The sequence below is a fragment of the Centropristis striata genome, chromosome 9, assembly GCF_030273125.1.
Source record: "Centropristis striata isolate RG_2023a ecotype Rhode Island chromosome 9, C.striata_1.0, whole genome shotgun sequence".
In the NCBI taxonomy this organism is placed as follows: Eukaryota; Metazoa; Chordata; class Actinopteri; order Perciformes; family Serranidae; genus Centropristis; species Centropristis striata.
The window spans coordinates 23,988,261-24,016,103 of NC_081525.1; the positions used below are offsets into that span (position 1 = coordinate 23,988,261).

At 36.9% G+C, this 27,843-nt stretch overlaps 1 protein-coding gene across 1 annotated transcript in view; it reads right to left on the reverse strand.

Moving 5' to 3' along the window:
- pde4ba (phosphodiesterase 4B, cAMP-specific a) overlaps positions 1–27,843 on the reverse strand; it is a 156,811-nt gene that overhangs the window by 64,640 nt on the left and 64,328 nt on the right. Inside the window, exons 2-5 of the mRNA XM_059340494.1 lie at positions 6,080–6,274; positions 3,596–3,632; positions 2,633–2,703; positions 768–820 (exon numbers count right to left, since the gene is read on the reverse strand). Of these exons, the coding sequence (XP_059196477.1) occupies positions 768–820; positions 2,633–2,703; positions 3,596–3,632; positions 6,080–6,274 (356 nt within the window). The remainder of the gene's footprint in view (positions 1–767; positions 821–2,632; positions 2,704–3,595; positions 3,633–6,079; positions 6,275–27,843) is intronic.

Sequence of the window (27,843 nt, forward strand, 5' to 3'; positions counted from 1 at the left end):
CAGACCGACAGCAACACAAGAACACACACATACACACACAAAGCATTTGAAAACATGGATTTAAACACATTCAAAGTGTGTGTAAAACTACATTTTGTAGAGCATGTGTCTCAGTGTGTGTGTGTGTGTGTGTGTGTGTGTGTGTGTGTGTTGCGTGTATGACTATGCAGAAAATGGCCTTGGCTGAGCTGGTGAACAGTCACAGACCCCGATATCACACAGAGAATGTCACAAACAATACACACTTTGCAAGCCAGTCACACTTTCATGCATAGCACTTATAAAGTTATCTGTGCTCACACATACTCACACACTGCCTCTTGCTGGGGTAGACGAGTACATGCGCACACATACTGTACACACACACAGCTGCTAAACATCAACGTGATGAAAGAAAAAAAGGGAGTTATGCTGTTATCTCTGAGTGAGCTGCTTTAATAGACCATACTGTATGTGTGCGCCTGAAGAACCAGTTCAATTGTGTTTGAACATCGTTAATGAGCTTGATGACAAAATAGTCTGAACTCCACTGTTAGAGCTGAAGACAGATGGCAAAAAGCAGTGAAAGTCGTCACGTACGCGAGTTCACAAGCAAAGGACGAGACGGAGGAGAGAGGCAGAGAGGGAGGAGGAGAGACTAATGAGAACAAAAAAAATGGTGGCAGAACAATGTTCGAGCCAGATATAAACCAGATAAAAAAGACACGTTGTTCACGCAGCTTTACAGAAGTCACACACGTAGCAGGATATTCCTCTGAGCTGCTTACCTGGGAGACAAACTCTGGTGATCGGAGGCTGAGTGGTTGCTGCAGGAGACCTCCTGAAAGAAAGAAGAAATTATGTCAGAAAGATGTTACAAAAAAATCTTAATTTTTAAAACAAAATAATAATAATAATAATAATAATAATAATAATAATTACATTCTTCATCTTTATGGATTTTTATAGTTTGCAATAATAATAATAATAATAATAATTATTATTATTATTATTATTGTTGTTTTATTATTATTATTATATAAAATATAAAAAATATTTTTTTAATTAATTAATATATTTGATACAGGGGGTGTAGTTCAATAAAGTTATAATAAAGTGAAGAAAATTGAATAAAAAAAATAATAAAACAACTGCAAATATTGCATAAAAATCAGGAAATCAAATGAATAACAATCCTCATTATCCATCCTATCATAAAAAACAATGAAAAAAGAAAATAAAAAAAGAATAAAACAAAGGAAGAGTGAAACATAAAAGCATTATTTAGCAAATTCTTAAAAAAAAAGATCTTGTGTTTCTTATAGTCCTATGTAGGGAACGAGCTAAATAATGTATAAATGTTAAACTGTTTTACACATTTAAGGAAGCTTTATAAAATTATACCTACAGGTTTTCAACAAAATATGCCTATTGAAACATAGCTATTGATAGTGTTTATAATTAGTTGCAGTCATAAATTAGACTAATAGAAATTCTTATATATTATTATTATTATTGTATACTTATAGAAAAATCTTACTGATAATATAAAGTGATTTTTTATAATACAGTGAAGTGCACTGTATATAGAGACAACATGTCTATATCAGGATAAGTCTACATGTGAAACACAGACATGAGAGTGAGGCAGTGCAGAATAAATCCAGTGGGGGCAAAAAATACCTTAAATGAGGTCAGTTATATCAGCCTTTGGCTTCTTGACCTCCTGACACATTTGTTATTCTTCATTATTGAATTTTTTTGCAGCCTTCTGCGTATGTGCAAATAAAATAAATACCACTGAGGAATTCCATCTGTGTGAGCAGCAGACTTGTGGGCATGTCTTTGTGTTTGTGTTTCACCACAAAAGAGAAATTCCTTCATTAAAGAGCATTTTATTGACTGATGAATCGATGGAAGCTATTCTTTAATTTCTCAAGAGACACAAGAGGAATGATGGAATCTCAAATTAGAATACCACTTTTATTTGGCATCATTGTAACATTAAGTTACATTCATTGTTTACATTGTGTGTGAGCGTGTGTGTGTGTGTGTGTGTGTGTGTGTGTGTGTGCATGTGTGTGTGTGTGTGTGTGTGTGTGTGTGTGTGTGTGCATGTGTGTGTGTGTAGGGCATATGCTGTGTTTGTTTGCTGGACTGCTTGAGCTGCTCAGCTGTGAGTGGTTGCAACAGCTGCGGTGTCAGAAATCTGTTTACAGCTCAAGACGTCCACCCTGTGGTGAAATGATGGAACTGCACCCTGAGTGCCTAAAGTGACTAAATTAGTGATCGGCCTTTGACTCTTTTGGTGATTTTAAAAGCTGCAGAGAGGCTAAATTTTATGTATTTTATTTCCACAAGACTAACTGCATAATGTAGTTCACTCGTCATTTTTCTTGAATTTTGCACTTGAATAAATGAATCCAAAGAGTATTTAAGTAGACTTGATCTTGATTTATAAGACTTTTTAAAGGTCCCCATGATGGTTTATAATAAGATATGGTTTTATTCTCAAGTGGTTCCTCTGAATTTAAGAGTTTGCTGGAAATATTTTCCCAGAGTTGTCCAAGTCAAAGCAGGTCACTGAAGTAACCATTTGGGAAAAACAGCAGTGTAAATAAGGTTTGATCGCAGGTGTCGATTGATTTCTTACTTGCTGGAGGCACACTGGACATTGGTCAGGACAGTGAAGTTATTCCTCACACTTCGAAGGCTTGCCAGAACCTAAATAAAGCAGAGATATGATCACCAGGATAATTTAGATTCTATTCATTTGAAATTCAAAAAAGTACAATAACAATTTTGTTTTGTTTCTCTTTTATGCAATGAATGTAGAATCCTATAGAGCTAATCATTTAAAAACAATGGATTTGAATACATTACATGCACATTTGAACTTTGGACACTGACATTGGGCATCATGCAGCAACATTATCTAACATTTCTCTAACATTTTCTCTGTATTTTCTTTAGGAGAAGTCAACTCCAGATGAAACAAATTTTCGTAAGTAACCGAATCTGCTCTTACCTAGGTGTGCTTATTGATGAAACACACTTTCTCTTAGTTGTTTATTAGCATAGGTGACACCTTCTTATTACTGTATAAAGGCAGGTAAAGTGCTGTGTGCAAATACTCTGACATATGCAAAAGAATTGTCGAAATGTCACCAAAACATATACTGAAAGCAGACAGATTTCCTGTTAAAAACAACAAAGTGAACATGATTTTCCAGAGCGAACCACTGGTGTTGCAGAAAAAAAAACAGCTACAACATATGATAATCTAATATGTAAATATAACAATCTATAATATATAACAATCTAAATTTCAGTATATGATATTGATACAGTTTTTTGTAATTTGCTCTTGACCAGAGTAATGCAGAAATTGAAAAAGATACTGGTGAATCACAGAAATAAACGGGAGCTAACAAAATAAGAAAAATCTGCAATAAACCAAAATAATAAGAAATGTGTTCATATAATGCTTCCTGCATGAGGCCCATTGTAACATTTGCTTAATCAGTGTTTGTCTGTGGTCTATCAGCTCACACTGCTTATGAAATTCAGTGTTGATATCAGACTCGTTCTGGGTTCCAGCCAGTGAGATATTTACCTGAGCAAAAGGCGTCACTATCAGGTCGTCACCATGTCTGCGAACCAAACACACAAAGAAAAAGAGAAGTGGTAAGAAACAGATATGGTACACCCTTAGTATCAGGTTCTGCTGTTACATACAGCTCATATGCTTAAGTGCTTTCTGCCAGCATGGTCATGGTGATAAAAAGCATTGATGTTAAGTAAGGACAATATGCAACGACTACCATGACCTGGCCAGCCTCATTACTATAATTAACTGAAAGAGACCGAAGAGGGAGAGGAGTACGGGAGGAAGGTCATGGGTTAAAAGCAGGAGTCTTCTGTTTCCATGCGATGTAACCTTGTAAGGCAGTTCAATCTCAAAGTGATCTATTTTTGGAAGCTGAGACAGGGCAGGATACTGAACGACTCTTCTGTGGATTTTAAATCATCGCCATGTTATGTAACATCTGGATTCCCAACTTTATATCAGATCTTCCACTAGGGGGCGGTGCAGCAGCTCAGCCTCCACTTAGTAGGTAGTGTAAGAAATATTATACTATTTCAAATATTTTCACTGTTTTATTAGCCATCAGAGAACTGAAGCCATTATCGAAGCTCTTGTCAAAGCCACCAGACTGTTGCAACAAAAACAGTCATTTTACCTCAGACAACACAGCAGCAACTGGTCAATGGATACCTCAATTAGGGATGGGCGTTTGGAAGAAACCTGCCAACTCGATTATCTAGAACATTATCATTATTATCATTATTAACATTATTAACAATCAATTAATCGATTAATCGCTGCATGCATAAATGGGCAAAATAATATATATATATATATATATATATATATATATATATATATATATATATATGTATGTACAGTACTATGCAAAAGCCTGTTTTGATAACGGACGCTTTTATTTTGAAAGGACAAAAAAAGATTATACTGTGAAGAAAACGTGAAGGAGTTCAAAGTTTTGTTTTAGACCCCGGAGAGGCATGAGGTTTGTTTTCACAGTAATCTTGTATATTCAAATGTGTTTTGTGTTTTCATAAATTTGGATCAAATTAAATGATACAGTAAGCAAATTTTGCTCAAATTAATAGTCTTGTATTTTTGTGTGTTTTATAATTGTTATTGCAACTTTCAGTTTGCAAACTGTAGCTTTATCCAACTTAATTCTCAGCTCATTGGCTTATTGACGTATGGCCGCAGAACTGAACGCTCGGCCGTGTTTCAGTTCAGTGAGTTCTGATACACAGTCATAGATAAAAATTAAAATAAAAAAACACACAGATCGATCGATCATCGATTAATTAATCCCATCCCTTACCTCAATCATTTATTATATTGTGTGATTTTAATGACTCTGAATTAACCCTTTAAAAAAAGTCATAAAATAAGACAAACAAGCTAACCGTTCAAGGCAGCGGTGGACCAGAAACTCCTGTGTTCTACCAGTGTTCTATTTTTGTTGAAGGAGTCAGGCAGCTTTGAAGTAAAAATTGAAATTAGCTTCAGTTCCTCCTGCATAAACTAATAATATAAATAATTATTCTAAATGTAATGCAGAGTTAAACTAATATTGTTTTGATTTATTTTTAAAAAGGTAGGCCTTTTTTAGGTTGCTAAAACCTTTTTCTTGTACCTCTTGTACATCTTCTAATCACTTTATGCATGCTGTACATCCAGTGACACAGTTTGGTAAATACAACAATGCAGGAGCTGTGGCAATCAGCTAAAATCTATACTCTATATCAATATAATAAATATAATGATTATGTTCTGAATATAATAATTCTGACAAAAATACTGCTTTGCATCTGAGCTTTATAAAACGTATCGTTTATTCAAATTAGAACAGATGATAACTCAGTATTATTGTCTGAAACACTAAAATTTAAAGTTGCACAAACAGATTTAAATATAAAACATAATAAAATAAATGTATTACATAGTACAAATACTTTACTCTCCTGTTATGTTAGTCCTCAGGAACAGCAATAATGTTCGTGGGTCAATTTGACCCGGGGCATTATCCAAAATCCAAAAGAAACTAAAAAATCCCAATAAACATTGTTTATATTTAATTATTAACTCCATTACTATCCATTTCAATCAATATTTAGTGGTACAATGAGGATGAGACCTGTATAAAAATACAATGGTTTTACGTGACATTGATTTTTATTTTTACATTTCATTTGACATTTCTTAATTTTTTCTTACTGTGAAAAAAATCTTTTAACTTTTTTATTTTTAGATTTTTAAACTTTGAAATGGGTCAGTTTGACCCGCAACATAACAGGAGGGTTAAACCAGTCAGTGACAGCTTAACATAAAACCAATCTAAATTTGTATAATATAATGTTTTTGAACATCTGTTTTAAATGAATGCTTTCAGGCAAATTTGAAAGATAAACTTACAAATGTTTTTGTTTTTCTCTCTGTGATGTACACACTTGTGCTTTGTGTGCATGCTGTGCAGATTTGCATGTGTTTTATACTCACAGTTCAGAGGCGATGGAGGAGTTTCGTGACATGGACTTGGGTGACAGATCATAGTCGCTGTCAGAGCGGTAGAGGAAGGACTCTCGCCGCTGGTTATGACCGGGGAAGTTAGTGTGAAGGACCAGACCAGAGCCGGGGGAGGCCTGGGGGTCCAGAGGGCTGCAGCTGGCAGACGGGCCATTCTCCACATCAAAACTGAAAACAGATATGCACAAGAAGATTTTAATTTTTCATTGCAGATTTTTTTTCCCAGTAATGTAAAACAGACAATAAAGCAGACGGAAAAATATGATTTCCAGATATGAAAGCGTAGCAGAGTGTAGATTTTTATGGTGGCTTTAGAATCAAACATGACTAACATCTTATGGACACTCTGCCGAGCAAGAGGAAATAAGGAAATAATGAAACAAAACTTTGCCATGAAACACTCCTTTTCTGACCTTCAACTTGATTAAGTTTTAATGACCGTGCATGACGTGTGCACCATCGACATGCCCAGAGGAGATTAGCTGCAGTCACACACTCTCACACATCATTATATACAGTGGACGCACACATACATGACCGGGCAAGAAAGGGCAGAGTGACATAGTAGAGAGCACAGTGTTCATTCAGTGGGGTAAATTAGTGAGAGTGATGATCCTGCATTCATGAGGAGGAGAATGTGGAGGAATGGGGGGATGCAGGAGGTGGGTCTTATTATGACACCATCAAAGAAGAGGAGAGGAAGACATTTTTTATGTCTGGTGTGCATTTTTCCCAAACATCAAACAAACCCTGCATGATATATGTTGTATGTGTGACATTTTCCACTGTAGTTTGAGTTTTTGTTTCTCTTTCATCACTTTGTGCTGCCTTGATGTTCATTACTTCCCGTTTTGTGTAGTAAACACAGACCAGCAGAGGGTGGTGGTTACACTACAAACCCAAAAATGGGTTTTGCTTATCGTTGCTTCATTTTGATGTTTGACCTTCACTGTGCAAAGTGATTTACGTGCAGGATTAGATATTAAAGAAAGTTGTTTTTACAAGGCAAGTTTCTGTGTGCTCACCTTAAATCTGAGTGAGTCAAAATGAGATTTAGGGACATCACAACTAGTTTGAAAGCCATTTGTTGTCTTATATACAACTTGAACAAGTGTGATGTGAAAAATTTAAACTTCAAGCAGATATACACACTAAGACTGAACTTTCTTTAAACAATATTTGGATACTTTCATTCAGGATTTTGACTTTAGGGCTTAGTATTTTTATTTAAATATATTTTAATATTCTGGACACAAGAGAAACATTAAATAATTACTGTAAACTTTGGATTTCAGATGTTTTTCCAACAGAATATTCAGTTTCGTTGGGAAAAAAAATGATATTACAGCCTAATATTAAACAATATTGTGTATTTTTCTTGTATCACTGCTCATACCTAGCTCTTCTGTTTACTATAAAAAAACAACAACAACAATCAGTTCATCTATGCAAGAAGACCGACAAGACAATGTATAGAAGTAAAAGCTCTCATCAAACAGATGCCTCTGGATGCCATGCTTTAGTACAAGCCCTTGTAGCAACTCATTATAACCAAATTACATTATGTTTTCTTCAAAACCATTTGTAGGACATACGGGACTACCTGAGGGAGACAAAGAGTGAGTGAAGGTTGAAGGGAATGTTGACAGAATGTAGTAAAGACGGGAAATAAATGACACAGACAGGACAATAAATAAGAAAAAGTTCCCAAACCACATAATCTAAACATATTAAACCAAGATTAATTTGTTTTTACAGTCGCTAAGATAGCAGATTTAGCTTCTTTAACACCATGTGGGGCGAAAACACGGTCACCTTTACTTATCAGACTTCACTTTGAAACAGCCGCTGCTCTGAAAAGCTGACCCTCCTCTGAGTGCAGATACAGCAAAACAACTCTCCACCCTGAGAGCTTGTGTGTAGATTTTACACTTTAGAAGTGTTTGTTTTGCAAGGCCAATTTCCCGTGACACAGCAGGCTTACACATGTTAAAATAAACCATGTTCATATGTTGAATTATCATGTGGAATCCACAGTGTAAAAAGGCTAACCAAATGGGTCAGTAATAATACAAAGGAAAAATGTGAGATAGTTTAACACGCTAAATATGGACACAAATATAGGCTCTCACTGACATGAGGAACACGGACAAGGCCTGGATCAGCAGCTAATCCGGATACAAACTTGTTTCCGGCTTGCTGCTCTTGCTGCCTGAGGAAGAGGAGCAGCTCCTCTTCTTTTTTCCACTTAACTATGATGTAGTAATAATAATGCGAATTGTTCACTATGCAGAATTTCCTGGTTACCTTTCTGTTTCTAAACACATGATGATGATGCACTGAAATACTGTAAAACACAGAATGAACACAAAAGATCAAAGCTAAAAGAAAACTGTGTGCATGCGTATCTTATACATGCACACACATGCATGCCTGCGCTATCCACCAACACACAGTGAACGCTTGACTGCTCTGCCCTCAGGTCAATCTGTGGCTTTGTGTGTTGTGATCACGTGTGGAGACTACTCATTCTGGAGCCAGTGCAGGCTAGTCATCCACAAAACACACACACACACACACACACACACACACACACACAAACACACACACATCTCACAACTGGCCGACATTTTTTTCTTATGCTCCTTTATAGTTTGAGAGCTCCACATTAACTCTGTAGATGAAGATGATGAAGAGGACAACAGAAACACAAAAGGATTTTCACAGGGCCAGGAGATGCCTCCAAGACCAACCTGTCCAATAAGGCTTCACATTAAGAAAGCAAAGACCAATTTATGACAAGAGTGCTCTCAATTTTTTTACTTCATGCAGCAGCAAAACACTGTTTGTATGTATGAGATAAATGATATAATATAGAACAAAGTCTATAAGCCAGTTTCAGCACATGCACACACCTTTACGATGGTGTAAAATACTCAAATACAAGCAAACATCAAAAGTAGGTAAAAGAGTAGACATAATATCAGCATAATGTACTTAAAGTGTCAAAGTCAAAGTATTCATAATGCACAAAATAGCCCATGTGACTGATTTATCATCATGCATTAGACTAATGTATTTTTGTTATAAGCTGTGTTTCCATAGTGTCAGCAAATTTTGAAGTGAAATTTTGAAATGTTGCATTAAAAAAATGCTAATTGGGTCAGTTTCAATTAACTGGTTTGGAGCAAATAAACAAAGCTGCATAAACATACTTTGGTCAGAAGATGGCAGTGTAATGTAATGCTGTAGGATATTCGTCAGTAAACAGTAGAAGAAGAAGAGATTGCGCAAGAGAGAAAAAACAACTACAAAAAACAGGTTGCTAATCAGATAACTTTGGCAACCCACAAGAGAAAATGGAGAGAAATCTTCAGGAATTGGATTTAATTAGGCAACTTATAATTGTTCTTTCCTGTCAGCTCGTCCTGACCGGCATAGCGGAAACAGCTGATCAGTCATGTCAGTTAAATGTTCTCTACGTCAGAATTTATTCGGAAAATCCATCTCCCGTTTAGCACAACTGTTTTACAAAATTAAAGCGAGCTAAAAACTTGTATACGACTTTTTGAAAGTTTTATTGAATTTTGATGTTTCCATCAAGATTTTCTCCTGCGAATCTTCAAAAATTTTGTGTCATTCGAACAAACAGACTCAGGAACAGTTTCTACCTGAGAGCCGTCATTGCCCTGAACGCCTCCAAAAATAAAAACAGAAAACAATAAACATTTCAATACTGTAGAACAACAGTGCAATATATTTATTTATGTGAAATATCTCCCATTCCCCCCCCCCCTTCTTGTTCTTGTGCTTTTTTTTATCTGTTTTATCTGTTTGCACTTAAACAAGAGCAAAGGCTCTTTTTTAAATTTTGCTTTACTCCTGTGCAATGACAAAAAAACTATTCATCATTCCATCATACGTACATTTTACATGTCAAATCTAATCTATAAAGCAACATCTGCTGTCAAATAAAGTGGATTTAAAGTAGCAGAAAAAGAAACTAATAAGAAAGAGTAACATTTAATTACCTCAACTGTACTGAAGTGCAGTATTAGAGTAAATAGTTTATTTCACTGAACGTGATGTGTTTTTAGCAACCTGACCGGTCAGGCAGGCCTGAGCGATGTGATGTTTAGATATGTCCTATGTGATTCATGTGTTGTTCTACACTATGTGCTCGACAACAATGAGCTGAGTCACATCCTCATGAGAGTCTTTACAGTCATGTGTGTCATGTGAGTCGGTAACAGTCAGGGGTTCAGGTGTTACCATGGTGCTTACAAGAAGCCAAACAGGATTAAAAAGAATGGGTTTGTACTATTACAACCCTCCCCCCTCACACAGACGGCTGATGAGTATTGTGTTATGTAAGAAATAACACATTATGAGACGTCCAAGTGTAAGAATGAGCTTCATGATGTGACATTCCTACGTCATGTGTTTTTTCACAGGAAGCCGATGACTGCATATTTCACTCATACCTGTGTGATTGTCACTTCACCGGGAAATTATGGAAATGAATCATACTTTGTAGTTTGATATCCTGGATTTTTTACTCTGATTAATGAATGTGTTGTGATGTTTGAATGACTGCAAAGACACACAAAGTAGAGCTGAAACATATTTTTTAACTGTATGGTTAATAATGTGGTCTATGTAATATCAAAAAACTGAAAAAGGCCTCTCAAAATATCAAGCAAGACAACAGTGAGGTCTTCAAACAGTCCTAAAAGAATTTATATTTTATTTACACACATTCAGGCTTTTATTTAGTAAAAAATATATAACATTTTGCGTGATAAATGACTGAAATTATTACTATATTGTTTCTGTTGAATGATCAATTGATTCAGGACTGACTAATATTAAAGTATATTCTAGCAGTGGCTCCCAAAGTGAGTGTAGGACCACCCTGGGGTGCCTTAAAGATGGACTAAGGACCCCCAAAGATTCAAAGATTTTATCCTTTGTAATTGCACACTTAAAAACTGTAAAATGAAAAAAAAGTGTTTCAGACAGAGGGTGAATGCAGGTATATTCAGACAGTAAAGCATGTAAACATGTTGTGGTAGAAACCCAAAATGAGCATATGTGTCCTTTAAATCACTTAAATATCGTAAATAGTAAAGTAAAGAAGCCCAGCATCTTAATTGAACATCATGTTTTTCCACTGATTATTCCTCATATTAAAACAAAACCAGCAACTGAGAACCCTTCAATAGTAACGTAACAGTAGTTGACATTAAGGCAATGTTCTTCTGAGTGACTGAGCCAATGTCTGATTCAACTTGATACAAACTCCCATCAGACAATCAATATAAATATTTACTCGAAAGCCCATTATGGACTTTGGAAACCAAACATGTAACAAAAAAATGTCAAAGGTCCGCCTAGCAGATTTCCTGAACTTCATCTCTCTCTAAAGCTCTATTTGCTGAGTAAAGACGGAAAGACGTGGTTGAAAGTTCATAAAAGATATTAAATAGCAATGTTGCCCTTGAAAATGTTTAATTCATCAATTTTACATTAACAAAACAAAAACAAGCATATGTAACTGTTCTGTTAAAATGTCAACATTTGTCTTTTGGCTGTGTTACTCAACTTGACAGGACAAAGAAGGGATATCCAAGAATTTAGCCTTCAATATCCAACACAAAGACAGACCTTGGGAACAAAGAGCCTTTTCTATGGAACAGGGGTGTCCTGCTGGTGTAGTGGATTAGTGCTTGTCTGGGAAACCATTCTCACTCTCCCATGCTTTGATTCATGTACAGAACAACGTGGACTGAACATCATCTTGCATATGTATTCTATATATCTTAACACCTGCAAATGTAAAATACAGCTTCTTGCTCTCTCGACCAGAAGCACGGCGTCTTATCAGAGACTGCTGAGAGGTCAAGACAACCAGCGGCTGGATGATTTATTAAGATGAGCTTCCGAGGTCGAAGGGAAATATTAAAACATGAGAAAGATCAAAGTGTTGCTGGATTTTGTGACGCACTATGGTGAATTTCATTCTGATGCTACCTTCTAAAGAACTGCTGTGGACATGGATTCCTTTGGGATGGACTGTTTCCAGCTGATCAGTATGGTGGTGTATCAGCTGCTTCAGTTAGGTTTTTGGTGTTATTTTTCACTAAGGCAATCAGGAAGCTCCCCCTCTGACCTTAAAAAGATTTGCTTGGATGACATGACATTCCTTTCCCATGATCCAGCCACATCTGTTTGAGCGGACTGACTGAGTGACGGACTTGCCAAAAGCATGATAGACTGACAGATAAGAGAAGTTTGTTTGTTTGATTTGATCCCATTAGCTCCTGCAATAGCTACACTGGCTCAATCGAGCCATAATTATCCAATCTAGTAATAATATTTAAATTCCTGAGAACTAATCAGAAGGAAGAGGAGTGTATTCACTAATAGTCAGCCTTTGGTACATCTGCATTTGATTCTCTACAGAAGCACATCTGTACACATCTGCATGTTATATCCCTCACCAGATCTGGATCTTGTTTCTCCATCTGACCTGGGACTACACGGACTAATCAGAATAAGAAGCAGTTTTTCTGCCAGGTAGGCCTGCCATACAAGGATTCTATCTTGGTGATTTGGTGCATAACGAAAGCACAGTTCAAAAGTCAAGAGACATAATAAAAAGGAGAAAAATGTCAAATTGTCATAAAATGATATCTGTTTTTAAGAGTTGTACAGTTTTGTGCATGTATGCAAAATAATGACGAGGGGATGTGCAAAAGTTCACAGTATAAATAAAGTATGAACAATAAGTGCATGTGGAAAGATAATAAAGTTCAGGGCTCAACAATAAGGATTGCCCTATTGTCAGAGGGAAGTAAAACGCCATGTCGAGCTCGTAAATCTAGCCCACAAAATCACTCAATCACTTTTCCAATCAGACAAGTGGTAAAAGAGAACTAAACACATTGTTTTTTTCCAGAGCTGAGGAGCCATCTCCAATTAAGAGTTCTACATGCACAACACATAGAGAAAAGGAAGGCGGATAAGAAGAAAGTTTATGAGCTGAAACACAAGTGAGCATCTCAGTTATCCTGAAAACAGGAGTTAGTTGGGTGGGGTTGGAGGATGTGGGAAAAATTCCCAACGATGCATTGCACAGTTTGCCACAAAGAGGATAAAACTTGGGTTTTTTTCAAACATGTCTCAAGTTTTTTAAAAATGCAGATGGCAATCAAGAGCCAACAGCATCTTGCCTTTGTTGCCATTGTTATTTTCAGCCTGTTCTCCCATCAAAAACGTCAATAAAGGTTGTGTGTACAGGCATTGAAAAACGAACTATGTCTCCATATTTCACCGTACGCTGTAATGCATCCGCCGCCATCAGGCTGACGTAGTAATGATTGACAGCCAAGTGAAGTTTAAAAAGGCAGATTCCAGTGTTTGGTTGGACGCTGCGGTGGTGGAAGGATCAAACAAACTTTCACCCAGGAGAGCGGGATTCGCGTCCTGTGTGAAAACAAAAGTAAACTATTTTTAACTGAAGTTACGTGAATCACGTTTTTGAATCTGACTTACATTTTTTACTTAACTTGCGGCCCTCACGTGACCCTTGTAACTACTTCACTCTCTGCATATACATGCATATATTAACTGTCCTTTATAACGCCTTTACAGGAAGTTTTTGCCCTAAACCTAGGTCAGTGGTTTTACAACATAAATCCACAGAAACTGCAGCCTTTTTACAACCGTGGACCGTACGTGTGTGCTATTTTTAGAACGCGCCGTTGTACATACATCTCAATGCATCACAATACATTAGAATATCATGAAAAAGTACATTTCCAGTAGTTCAAGTCAAATAGCCCCAACATTTCCATGTTAAACATACTTTTTAAAATTTTTAAAAAGTGTTTTTTTATATTTATTATTATTATAATTATTATAATATTTTTTTTTGAGACACTGAATTTGAGCTCTTCATTAAATGTCATAATCATTATCATTAGAAGAAATAAATAAAAATAAATGAAGACATGAAATGTTTCATTCTGTGTGTAATGGATCTATATAATGTGTTATTTCCACTTCTTGAATTGAATTACTGACATAAATAAACTTTTCTATATTCTAATTTATTGAGATGCACCATATGTGCCGTGAAATGCGAGCCACGATACGTACCTACGTGCTGTAATTTGTGGTACTGACACACTCTTCTGCTGATTATGTTAGAGAACTTGTTATTTTATAACTGCTAACAAATAAAACAATTTGTTTCAGAGCAAGTAAAAAAGACTTTGGGCAGGTAGATCTGAACCCTCTAAAGATGTAAGTCAGTGAAACACATGACACCAGATGTGAGATAATAACTGCAAAATATTATATTAAATACTACATTTTAGTCAGAGCACATGTCAGTAGCCAGACCATTAAGGGCTTTAAAAACTATTCATAGGATTTTGAATTTTATTCCGCAGCTGACCAAAGGTAAAAGAAAAATCTTGTTTTAGCCTGAACTGACAGGGTATAATTCGTACATATTTGCTACATAAATCAGACAAACAAATCCCAATTCATGTGAAATACATTACAGATCGACATAAAGAGACATACAGTGTCATTCTGATCTTAAATTAAATCTAATTTTGACAAAGTAGACATGAGGGACCACTTCATCTGACGTCTTTTCTTGTGAAGCGTCATTTAGAATTCGGTGGAATCAGAGTTGAGGCAGCAGCTACTGTAGTAAAGCTGCTGCTAAGAGTAACAAAAAGCAGAGACTCAGTTGAAAATATCCAGTGACAGAAAGGAAAGATAATTAATGCATGTTTTCTTTCTGGAAAATGATTCAACTTTCCAGCTCTAAGACAATGGTGTTGTTTCAGGTCACTGGCCTGTACCTTCACACTCATTTACTGGTAGAGTGGGACAGCTCAGTATCCTGAAGGTTGAATCATGGGACTGCAGATGTCCCTGGAGTTATTACTATCTTATTTAGTAATGCTGAGATAGATTCTGGGGCAATCTGATATGAAAAATGACAAAATTACAGCTAATGATAATTTTCTTTAATAATCAATAAATCATTCTGTCAATAAAATGCTATATAATTTCCCTACAGCCTAATGTGACGTCTCCAAACATGTTTTCTGACCAACAGTCGAAAGCTGTTTAGTTTGGTATAATGTATGACAAGAAAAAGCATCAAATTCTCACATTTAAGATGCTGAAACTAGCTAATATTTTTGAAAAAAATATAATAAAAAATATTTAAAAAATATTTGGCTATCAAAATACTTGTCGATTGATTATCGGTCAGCCACTTAAATCATTGATCGACTAACAGAAAATACTGAACAAAAGTAAATCCTGCTGCTGTTTTTAGTCTTTTGACGAAAGTCTAACTCAGTCCATTAAGATAAGTGGTAGTGAAGTGGTGAGGTCCATGAGGTCGAGTGACTTCTTTCACCACTCACATTGTGTTTACATTGTCATTTGATGCTTTGTTATTATTAAAAAACATTCATTAAAACCGCTTCAGACACCTCACTGAAGAAATATTACTGGATTTTAATTTGACCTAAGCAATCTTTAGAAAATATATATAAAAGAGGATTCTCATACATAAATGTGAAAAATAAGACTAAATTACATTTCAGTTCACTGGAAAACAAATCACACCATGTCTGTCAAAGTATTTTGCATCGTTGTGGTGATTTGCAGATTTAAAGGCATCTGGATGTGTATGTTAAAAAAATCTATGCCTCATTAAAACACTAGAAAAAAAGTCACTTAAAAAATAAGTTTGAAAAAAAAAAACAATGAATATAAGGTGGGGTTTTTTTGCTTGTAAAAAAATTTGTTTGATAAGATTTCTTTAAATAAGACATTGATTTAGTCTGTTAAGATATTTTGACTAGAAATTGGACACTTTTTTTTTTTTTTTTCAGTAAATGCATTTATTTAAAGGCTGAACTGTAACCAATAGGTGGAAAAAAGACCTTTTATGATTCAACTTGAGCAAATATAAAATGAGACATGATAATGTCTTTACTTAAACAGCAGTCACTACTCACCTCTTGGGTATGCTACAACATAAAAAGGAGACTATAACTCTCCCGTCTGTAAAGAAGAAACAGATATTTGTGCTCTTGAAAAGAGTGTCCCAGACAGACGGAGAGAGAGAGAGAGAGAGAGAGAGAGAGAGAGAGAGAGAGAGCGTTCTACTTTTAATTAATCTCTTCCTTCCTGTATGTTATGGTGAGGGGAAACCACTGACCATTTGTCTGCCAGGTTGTGTAAACAGAGGTGCCATGGTAACACCTCCTGTTTGTCCAAGTTAGACACGTTTAAATATTATTTCTTCAACACACTTGAATCTTGAGTTTGTTCTGTTATTACGTGAGCTGTTTTACTAATGGTAACAATTTTGTGGCTTGAAAAGTCAGATAAAAACCATCTGTTCCCCTACATCATTAGCAGAACATCTTGTTTTATGTATCAGAGACAAACAGCATTGTTGGAGAGAATTGGAAAGAGATGCCCGGTACAAGCAGCAGATCCTAAAAAGCCCTCTCTGTCTAACCAGCTGGCTCGGTGAAATATGCCAGAGCCCTGAAATGCCCCAGAAGGATGATGAGCTGATTGAGCGATCCCATCAGGCCGAGCAAAAATAGCAGCTGAAATGTTATGCTCCAAAACATCGCAGTAAACTTTCCGCACATGAATCTGCAGCACAAGTATCTAAAAATAGATTAATAATCCAAGCTAGTCTAAACATGCATATGTCGAGGCAGACATTTCCCAACACGTGAACTGATAAAATGCTACTGGACGACTTTAACGTTTAACACTCATCTATTCCCACATCCAGTCTGAACACATCAGTGCTGTCCACCCACAGTGGGAAAGTTTAAAGCTGCTCAACTCCTGATTTATTACAAATGATGCAATATGACAGTATTGTGTCAACGGTAAAACTCAGTTGCCACACTATCCAGATTGATTACATCAGCATAAAAAAAATCTACTCAAGACATGTGCTTTAATTTAGTTGCTTTCATAACAGCAAAGCTTACTATGTTGTGATTTGCACTTGTCATAACTCCAAATTATCATAAATATGTATACATATTTTCTTTAGCCAGTCTATCGCAATGACGAAAAAACCAACATAATAGGTGCCAATACCACCCATGAGGACCCATATGAGGGTTTCGTGGTTCGCGGTACAGAGCAGTGCATTCTAAAAATAGCCAGACATTATTATACATACACATACATTTTGCGGTTGCAAAAAAAAAAAAAAAAAGGCTGCAGTTTCGTTGGCTACAAACCGTTGATCCAGGTTTAGGGCAAAAAACTTCCTGATAAGATGTTGTAAAACAAAGTCAAATCAATGCAAATGACGGAAGTGAAGCTTTTACGAGGAGGTGGTTACTATCAGAAGTGACATAGTTACGTAAAAACATGATGCACAAAACGCAAGGCATGGAAGGACATGAACCCTGTTCTCCTGGGTGAAAGTCTGACATCTGTTCAACCCACGCATTACCCCTCCCACTGGCCCCGATCAGTCATTTATACTCGTATTGCAGTCATTCATAATTATTACGGCCACTACGGGGTGGTGGTGGACAGTCTCTAATGTGAATATGGGCATTATTTTGCTGCCTGTACAAACTACTCAGTTTGAGGGGAGACCAGTCTCGAAAAAAACTGCAGCCAAACTGTGTCATTGATAAAACTGTTTCAAATCAAGCAATCTGATTGGTTGTTACATGCTGCATAAAAAGCACATACAACGGTTATGACGTCCAATTCCTTTACACATTGCATCATTATGTGAGACTGAACAATTGATACAAAGTTACAGACGTTTAGCTAGTTAGCCATTGGAAATCTGCTCCAAAAATAGGAACATTCAAATTTACTTTTGACCTTTTTTAGAAAATAATCTACCTGCTACTTAACAACATGCACAAGCTACACACAAAAAAAGAGTATACTACATAGCAACCTCTTTGCACTATATGCATCCAGCCAGGAGGGACTGAAGATGCTTTATGAACATGTCAATGAAAACAATTTAAATTTAAACATGGCTGTAAGTTACATATCGCATTACTCCACTTAAAGACAGGTCAAACAATACAGCTTAGCTATTATATAAATAAACATATCACTGCCTGTGGTAAACTGTTGCTTAAATTTCCATCATTTGTTAGACACTTTATGTTCTGGTTCTTGCCCATGGGAGCGAACCATATAGGTGCTGTTTTGCTTTTTGGAGTATACAAAATAGGCTTTACTACGGTGGCCCTGAGAGCTCACAGCACTGCAGCTTAAGAAAACACATGCAAATAAACAAAACACAAGCAAATTAAGAAAAAACATCTTCATCAAAGTGACAACACAAGCGCAGGATTTAGAAAACGCGATTTAGAAAAAAGCGAGCCAGCTAACATAGCGTGTTTCACACTATATACAGTCTATGTTTTCACAATTAACTGTGTGTATTTATTGTAGGGTATTTGAATTGGCAGGCTAATTGCAAGCAAAAGGCTAATGCTAGTTTAAAAGCAGATAACTGCAATAGGCTAATATCTGAATAATGCAGTCACAGTGTTAAAATAAAACAAAAACACTTTCTTTTTTATCTCATTTGCCAAATCCACTGATGGAAAGTGAACCTTAATAGCTCTGTGAGCCAAAAAAAGTGTGCATCACTTTTAATGAAGTATCCCCTGGAAACACTTCCGTTGTGTTGCTGTCTATTTGCATTGCTTTTTCTTAATGTGATGTGTTGTGGTCTTTGCAGCGCATTTTCTAAATGCTGCGAATGTGTTGTCAAATTGATGAAGATCTTTTCTTAATTTGCTTGTGTTTTGTGTATTTGAATGTGTTTTCTTAAGTTGCAGTGCTGTGAGCTCTCAGGGCCACCGTACTTTACTATATGGTTATTTCTTGTAGATAATTTATTTATTGGATTATTAGAAAACATGCTACATCACGATATGTATGTGAAATGAATGGGATAGAAGACCAGTCACTATGTTTATATTAAATGGTACAGAGCAAGCAGGAGGTTTGCAGTGAAGATGTCTTTGTGTTAAAGCTGCAAATGTTTTCAATATCAACAATCTGCCGGCATCAGAAACTTGTTGTGTTAAACACAGGAAGCCCAACTGACCAATCACAGTTTCTTTGGTTCCCATGTGGTATCTCTGTAGCTCTGATGTGTAGTAAAACTATACCAAAGTTACACTTTAACACACAGATATTTTTTTCTTCAGTCTATATTGCATTTTGTTTCCTATGTCCCCAAATAACCTAGATTTATGATTATGTTGCAACAACTGTGACAGTTTTGGTTAAAGTTTGTATTCTTAAATCCTGCCCTGCAAACTGCTCATAATGAACCACCAGAATTATGATCCTAACCTTTATTTTATTAAAAAAACAGGCATTACATCAGCTGAAAGCACACAAATATGTCTTCTGGCCTTTTCTAATCGGCGACCAAAGAAAAAAAGGGAAAACCTCCAACTAGACACAGCACTTATTAATAGAAATTAGGCCACTAACGTAATCAGGACTTGTGCCAACTCATTATACATGCACATTTAGGTACAAAGTCATCCAGCAGATGCTCTCATTCATTTCAATCATTTACAGTCTAAATACAACACAGTATGTATGTCACACAGTTTGAGGAAACGCAAAGCAGAACTGGCTGAAAGGTGTGATGACGGTGACGGTGATGATGATGACGAGGTGACAGAAAGACCGACACTTGAAAGAGAGGAACTGAAATGTACTTTTAACTGGGAGGGAGACAAAGAGAATACGAGTGAAAACTGGAATCACAGAAATCATAAAAACTTAGCAGGACGTTGCTTATAAAAACATTCCTGAGCTGGCAAATTGCAGTGTGGCATCTCTTTTCCATTCCATCCCCTGGTCTGTTCAGAGTCAGGCTGTTTGTGGTCACAGTCCCCAACTTCTCTCTGCCGCTCTCACTGAACTACCATTACATTCAACCTAAAACTTTCTTCTCAGTAAAGCCAATTATTTGAAGAAGATGGATTTAGAGAAAACAGTACTGCACTTAATCCCAGGTTTGAGATACTACTGCTTTATTTGAGAAATTCCATTTTATGCTACTTTATACTTCCGCTCATCAGTGCATTTGAGTGAAATGTTGTATTTTTATTCAAGTAAATTTACAGGACAGCTAGACTAAACTCTTCATTTAGTAGCATCATTCAAGTATGTGATGAGCTCATAAAATACACAAATCATTGTGTCCATTGAGTTATCCAATATATTACCAAAAATGTATTTAAATTCATTTATTTTTTTATGCACTCAATCCCTCAGATTTGTCCTGTGACTCTTTAGCGAGAACACTTTGGCTGGGAACTACTGCACTAAACTACCTCATATAAAGTGCATAATATAAACTTTCTCCACCTGAACTGGTTACTACAATAAAAACAGTTCTTACTAATTGATGCATCAACATTGGCTGCAACTATCTAATCCTCTAATAAATAATAATATATCAGTCACAGGGGCCATGTTTCTATGTGTTTGAATGTAGAACATTACCTTATAAAGGAGTATTCTGATATTAATTAGGGCCACGGGGCAATCGCACCGAGCACTATTGTTATACTGTGGATTTTTTCTTCTTCCTCTTCCGGACACAATTTCGTCCCGCTACTAGATTAGACTAAATTATATATCAAAATGTGCGGTCTGATTAGGATCGGTGTGCTATTACTTTTCTCTATGGAAAACAAATTGCACATTGCAAAATGTTGCATTGAAGTGAGGGAAAAAAGAACAATAATTGGATATTTTTAAATGTCTACTTCTCCGGCATAATTTCACCTAGAGACTCTAGTATTAATCCACGTTTCGATAGGTCATATAGTTTTTTATCAATCCCTGTTCAATGACCATGATCATTTTTGGAGAAATTCTGAGATAATAATTGGTGTGTATTGCATGGAATGTTCGTGTCACAGTGTGTGACATCATCACTGCAGTGTAGAGGGAGAGAAAAAAATGTCAAAAAAATACATTTGAAAACTGGGCTCCAGGCTGCAAATTACGCTCTACACCAATAATTTATACATAGAAACGTAGGAAAATGTGTCTTCTCACTCACAATCCTCTGGTAAAGCTGTCAGAGTTATAGTTTGGACGTAGGATGCACAGATGCGCCACTAATATGTACCAACAGCCCCATTTACTCCCATATTAAAAACGCAGGAAGATTTCTGTAGAAAAGCATATTTAGCAGTTTTTCAGATCGCTCTTACAAAGCTATTTCTTAATTTTTCTTCACAAAAAAACATATGTAGCTGTTCAGGAAGAATTCGGGATGCTCAAAGTGAAGTCAGATCAATGATAAGTATTATGGTTTTGCCAAAAATGCTTTCTGTTCGAGGCCAGATATTCCAGTCTGTCCACCTCTGGCTGCTGTCACTGATAGTAGTGTGTAGTGTAAAGCGCTTTGGATAAAAGCACTATATAAGTGCACCCCATTTACCAAGTGCACCTCATTCAACGTCTGCTGTAATGGGTACGCTGCCGTCTTGCTGATGTAGAATTGATTGACAGCCAAGTTCAAAAAGGAAGTTTTTTCGCTAAACCTAAGGTCAGTGGTTTTATAACATAAATCCACAGAAACTGCAGTCTTTTTTACAACCGTGTCAGAGTTACAATAGTAACTTTCAATTTAAATTATCAACATCAAAAGCAGGTCTGTAAAATTTTAATTTTGAACATATCTCTGTGGTGTTATATCACACTTGATAACATATGTGTAGGTTATTATAGAAGAATTTGAAAATGTAAACCATTATTAACCCTTACCATGCTGCCCCCAGTCCTCCAAGCCATTTGTACCATCACTCGTAATCATCATCATCATTATATATATATATATATTTTTTTTTTTAAAGATATTTTTTGGGCCATTTTTCAGCTTTATTTGATAGTGTGAGAGAGAGTGAAAGGGGGAGACAGAGGGGAAGACATGCGGGAAAGGGCTCCGAGTTGGACTCGAACCCGGGCCGCCCGCTTGCGAGGTCAAAGCCTCTATGGTACGCGATCTACCAGGTGTGCTACCGGGGCGCCCCCGCATCATCATTATATTTAACTGCAATAATCATCATTATGACCATGAAACCCACTTCTCAGCCATGGTGGCTAATTTTGACTTCTGCCAGTTACTGAGAAATCAAAAGTCCCCGACCACACAAACCACAGCAGACTTTGACGAGTCCTTGCCACATTTTCTGTGTATCCATCCCCATAACAACATATCACACTGTAAGTAAAGTGCACTGCAAATAAAATACTGCAGAACCACAAACTCTACAACACAGCGCTGCACCCGCCCATGGACAAGCAAGCACAACACTGTTATTCAAAGTCCTGCACCGGAGAGTAAAATGGGCCACCAAAGCGAAAAGACATTAGCTATTTAACATGCAACAAATTTAAGAAGAAGGTTTCAAACAGATATGGACAATGTTTTGAGGAAGTTATTTTACCAACAGAGGTTTAAAATGAAACTCGAAAACTCAATTACAATCATGTTACAGGGAACGCTGCTCCTCTCCTTTGCCTTAAAAGGCTCCCTAGGCAAGTGTACTTAGAGAGCGTCATGAATAAGTGACCTCTACACTTAGATGTTGCTCTGAGATGATCTGAGGTAACTTTGTGCTAATAATAAATGAAGCTGATAATGAAAAAATGGAAGCAAGCACCCAGGGAAAACCCTCTTTGCCCCTTGTAAAAGGGGCTGTGATCTTTGTTATTATGCCTTAGGAATCCGGGTCACTGCCAAAATATTTGTCTAAGCCCGTCTCCTGCTCTCACTGTGAGAAACGCTCCCTGGCACACATATATAGGCTAATTCATGCACGACCATATACAATGAAAAGGCAGCTGCACGTGTGTAAATATGTTGTAGGCTATGTACACACAATAGCAGAGGAAGCGCAGTAATTATCTCCCGATGGTCACGTGTGCCTTGGGTACCTGTCTAATGATTCAAACATGCAGCACAGTACAGTACACCATCTGTGTACTTCTGCTTTCTTCAGTACAGCTCAGTACTTTCCACAGGAAACCCTCAGTCCCAGAGGTGGAACCCACCCAACCAACCAGAGGTGGACGTCTCCAGAGAACAACGTCTCCACACCACAGATCCATACTATAAACATTAAGCAAGACGTCAGTGCATGTGGAGAAAGCTTATTTTGCTCTGCTCTATTTCATTGTGACTGTGTCCCCTAAACCTTCAGCCAGCAGTCTGCTGCGTCTCCAGCTGAGCCAGAATACCCACAATCCTCTTGAGGGGAGACCCAGCCTACTTTACACACTTTCGTTTTTTTTCGTTTTTTTTTTTTTTTGTTCGTTTCATCCTTGACTCACAAAAAAAAAAAATTCTGCACTCATCATCAGCATCAGTTAGAAAGTTACTTTCACTAAATTCTTAAATTTAGAAATGATTCTTGCATGACAAATACCATTTGAGCTTCTCTGTGACAATGTTTGCAAATGTACTGGTGTCCTATTACAAATGATCAATATGAGCTTTAACTGTCATGTGACATAAGACAAATATACACAGCATGGTGCTTGTTTCTTACATGAGGAGCAAAACAAACAGCTGGAGGCTGAGGCGAAGGCTACTAACGTGACAGTACTTAAGAGTTTAGTTTAAATGACCTGTAAAGCATACTTTTTAATATAAATTAGCTTTGAAATCAGGTCTGTGTCTCCCAGCCAGGTTTGAGTCCCAGTTTTTCTTGGTTCTGCAAGAGTCCAGGTGCCACATTTCAAATAATAGACAGGTCTGATTTGGTTCTGGGTAGTACATTTCTGTGACTTTTTTGGACCAATGAAGACCTCTACTGATGGCCTACTGTTGCTTGTCTGAGTTCTCTGAATTTTTTTATAAATCTCATATTAGCTTACCTTAGCTTGTTAATCATCTTGCACCCCCTGAACCCCAGGTTGAAAACACAGTTTAAGATGAACACTGGTAGGCATACTGCGTAATGAAAATGTAGAAAGAGTAAGATACTGGTGTTCAAAACATCAACTTAGACGGTCGGACGAGAAATCCTGCTTAGCAACAAAGTCAAATTTACCAGACTGGCTAAAGGCTGAGAAAACTGTCACGCTGTCATGATTTGTTTATTTTTTTATTTAGATATATCCTTCGGGTCGTCTGGTTGTCTCACACAGACCACACAATGTTCATACTGTAGCTAAAAAAAGTAAGGATAATAAACAAATCCATCTGAACACGTCAAGGCTAATTTGCATGGCAGACTACTTGACTCTCTTAACCGCAGTTACACAGCGCGCACACTATTCAATACACCACTCTGCTGCACCCCAAACCATAAAGTCCACTTAATTTGCATCTTCTCACCAAAACATGTGACAGTGCATTTAACCACATTCCATCTGAGCATTACTGTAATGATGAGAAACACATGAGGGGATGTATGGGAAATAGGAAGTAAGATAGACAGACATAGACACACACACACAAACACACACACACCCATACACACGCACACACACACACACACACACAGAGCAAGGAGAGGATGCTTTAAGAGTCTTATGGAAAACAAAAACTAAACAACTCAGTGAAGAGTGACATAAAAAGCAAGTTAATGTTGAGTCAGAGGTGAGTAAGAAGCTGATCTTAAACCTGACACAAAATGAAACATTGCAATGACAGTATCAAGTGTGTGTAGTGTGTGTGTGTGTGTGTGGTTGTTTGCGGTTGTGTGGGTTATTTGTGCGTCCTAACCTGTGAGCATGGCCGTGGTTGGCGGCGTGAAGTTTTCTGATGACTTCCTCACTGAAGTCAAAATGAACCCTTCCTCTGGCACAGGGTGAACGCCGGTACATCGCCCCGACACACACTCTTGCACTCATGCACACTCTACGCGGAACATACCCTCACATGCGTAAACCACAAACACACAAACTAGATGGGCTAGAACACACCCAGACTGTTAACAACACAGGCAAAGCATTTCACACACACATACAGGCACATTTGATAAGTTAGCAGCATGAGTAATAACCCCACAACAGCATGCAAACACACCTTTCACACACGTCAACTTCAAATGAAAAACATCAAATTAATCTATGAGCTGCCACAAAACAAGTACCATCACACATTCTCCTCACATAGATAGCAATATATCACTTATTGGCTACAAAGTCATACATTGACACAAGTGCTACCTCTACAGCTTCTGTTTAAAAAGTTACTCAGCAGGTTATCCATCCGCTTTCCCCACATCGGGACAAATAACAGCAGCAGACAAACAGGTATCCAAACACCTTCTCCACACACTTGGTCTCACGTCACACACAGCAGCAACATAAGCAGCAGTCCACACGTCACGTCACGCAGCTCTTTAAGCCCTCGTTCACACTCTGACACTCTCCACTCTCTCACTAGGCTCTCTTTGCCGACTCTTCTACTCGTCACAGGCTATACTTCCTCCCCATGGTGTGTGTGTTTGTGTGTGTGTGCGTAGTATGTGTGTGTATGAAGCTCTGTTCCCTTCAGCGCGGCCCAGCAGAGTAAGGGGGAGCATCCAAGTTCTGGACTGGAGTCGCTGGAGTGGAGTCATAACTCATCCATCACTCACAGCTTTGATAGCTTTAATTAACACTGAATGTATGGGAAACATACAGAACATCAGCTACACACACAGTTTTAAACACACTACACTGTACTATTAAACTGCTGCATTGTACAAACTGGAATGTAATGAACAATTCAACAAAACTTTGCCTGAAAAACCTGGAAAAGACAGAACGATGGACTACAAGATTCCACAGTATTATATAGTAAATTAATAAGCAGATTTTTATGGCACAATAATTAAAAACAGCAAGACTTTACTACAAGACCCCCTTATTTAGCATACATAAGAAGTAAGTTTATTAAATTGTGAATATTGCATTATAATGTAGTTGTGGAGGCTGGTATAACATAGAAAAACACAACAATTATTTCATATATATTGCAATAATATAAAATAGTTATCAAACCCCACATATATCTTAATAGATGTATATAACTTCATTGTGGCGTATCATAAACTATTTATAAAATGTTTGTATACTGCTTATGAGTGTGAAAATGGGGGACTGAAAGTAAAGTACTCATTCATTCTAATGTAAAAAACAGATACAAAATAGAACAAGAAATTGTAGAATAATATTCATGCTGTTTTGTGTTAGATCAGAAATTCACAAAGCAAAATTAGCAAAATGGTGTTTTGCTTCACTGTAATTCTGGCATCCTGGTCTACCTTAACTGTCAGTGTGTGCCTGTGATGAGAAGAGGTGGCATCTGGCACTCTGGCAGGGGGCCACAGTGCCTGATGACACTGTACAGTAATACAGTACAGTATACTGACATCCAAGCCCTCATTCGTGATGATAACTGAGATTACAGATTTGAAATTAAAAGCAGTACATACAAAGCAATAAGTGATCTGCAGAAATATAAAGAAAAATACACTATATGTGAAGCTACTGCACTGTGAGATGTCTTTGTGTGTTCTAATAAAAAAGACAAGTGTGGCTGAATTACCAGCGAAGCTGTCCAAATGTTGTCTGCACAAATTACATCATCAACAAAGATCCTGTTTATAGCTATAGGATGTTAACAAGGCACCTATTATTAATGCTTCAGTGATACATGCATGTTGTTGTGTATTGTATGTATAGAAATCAAACCATTGCAGCATTTTCTACTTGAGTAAAGTGAACTGATATCATCTGTTTTTGATCTGCGACAGCCAATGAAAGAGAAGTAACTAGATTGATTAAGGTTTTTACTTAAGCACGTTTTTTTATGCACTTGTACTTTAATTATTGGCACTTTTTACTTGTACTTAAATATCAGAGTGAAAACTGAACTTTTTGCCCTATTATACACCCCTGATTGGGACTTTGTGTAAATAAAAGCAAGATTCTGTCATTAAATATATTATCTTTGTATTGTTTTTCGATTTAATATATGTCAAAAAGGATTAACCAATTATTATATTCTGTTTTATTTACACTTAATGTATCAACATTTTCTCAATCTGAATGAAGTTGTAAATGGACGAACAGAGACAACAGTGCCCAGAAACCAGGTTTATTTATCTGACAGCCATAGTTACAAGTTACGTTTTTCAAATGGAAATTTTACATGATAAGCTCATTAAATACAACCCATGGTTAAAGATTTAACATTTAGCCTGTAACCCCTTACAGAATAACCAGTGTGTGTTTGGGGCTTTTTTCACATTTCAGATATCTGTGTGTTGTTTAGTGTTTAGTTGTTGCACCAAAGACAGATCTCCTCTTTCAATATATCAACATTTTAAGCATTGTTTTTTAAGCTATCAAATGGTTTCTGGTTATATTTCCTTTGCTCCTTTGAACTGATTGATACAAATTTCTGACACAAATTTCTCACCATGTTTATATTTCTATTAGTCAACAGGGATGTATATTAAATGTTTCAAACAGTAGTCATACGACTCCAGAGGAAAACCTTCGTGACTGACAGCTGAGAGAGTCTCTAATAACATCGTCATGACAGGGCGGGTATGCTTCCTTGTCTTTTATTTGGAAATGATTCAGAAAGATGACACATAACACACGCACTTAACAAAACACTTAAAAGG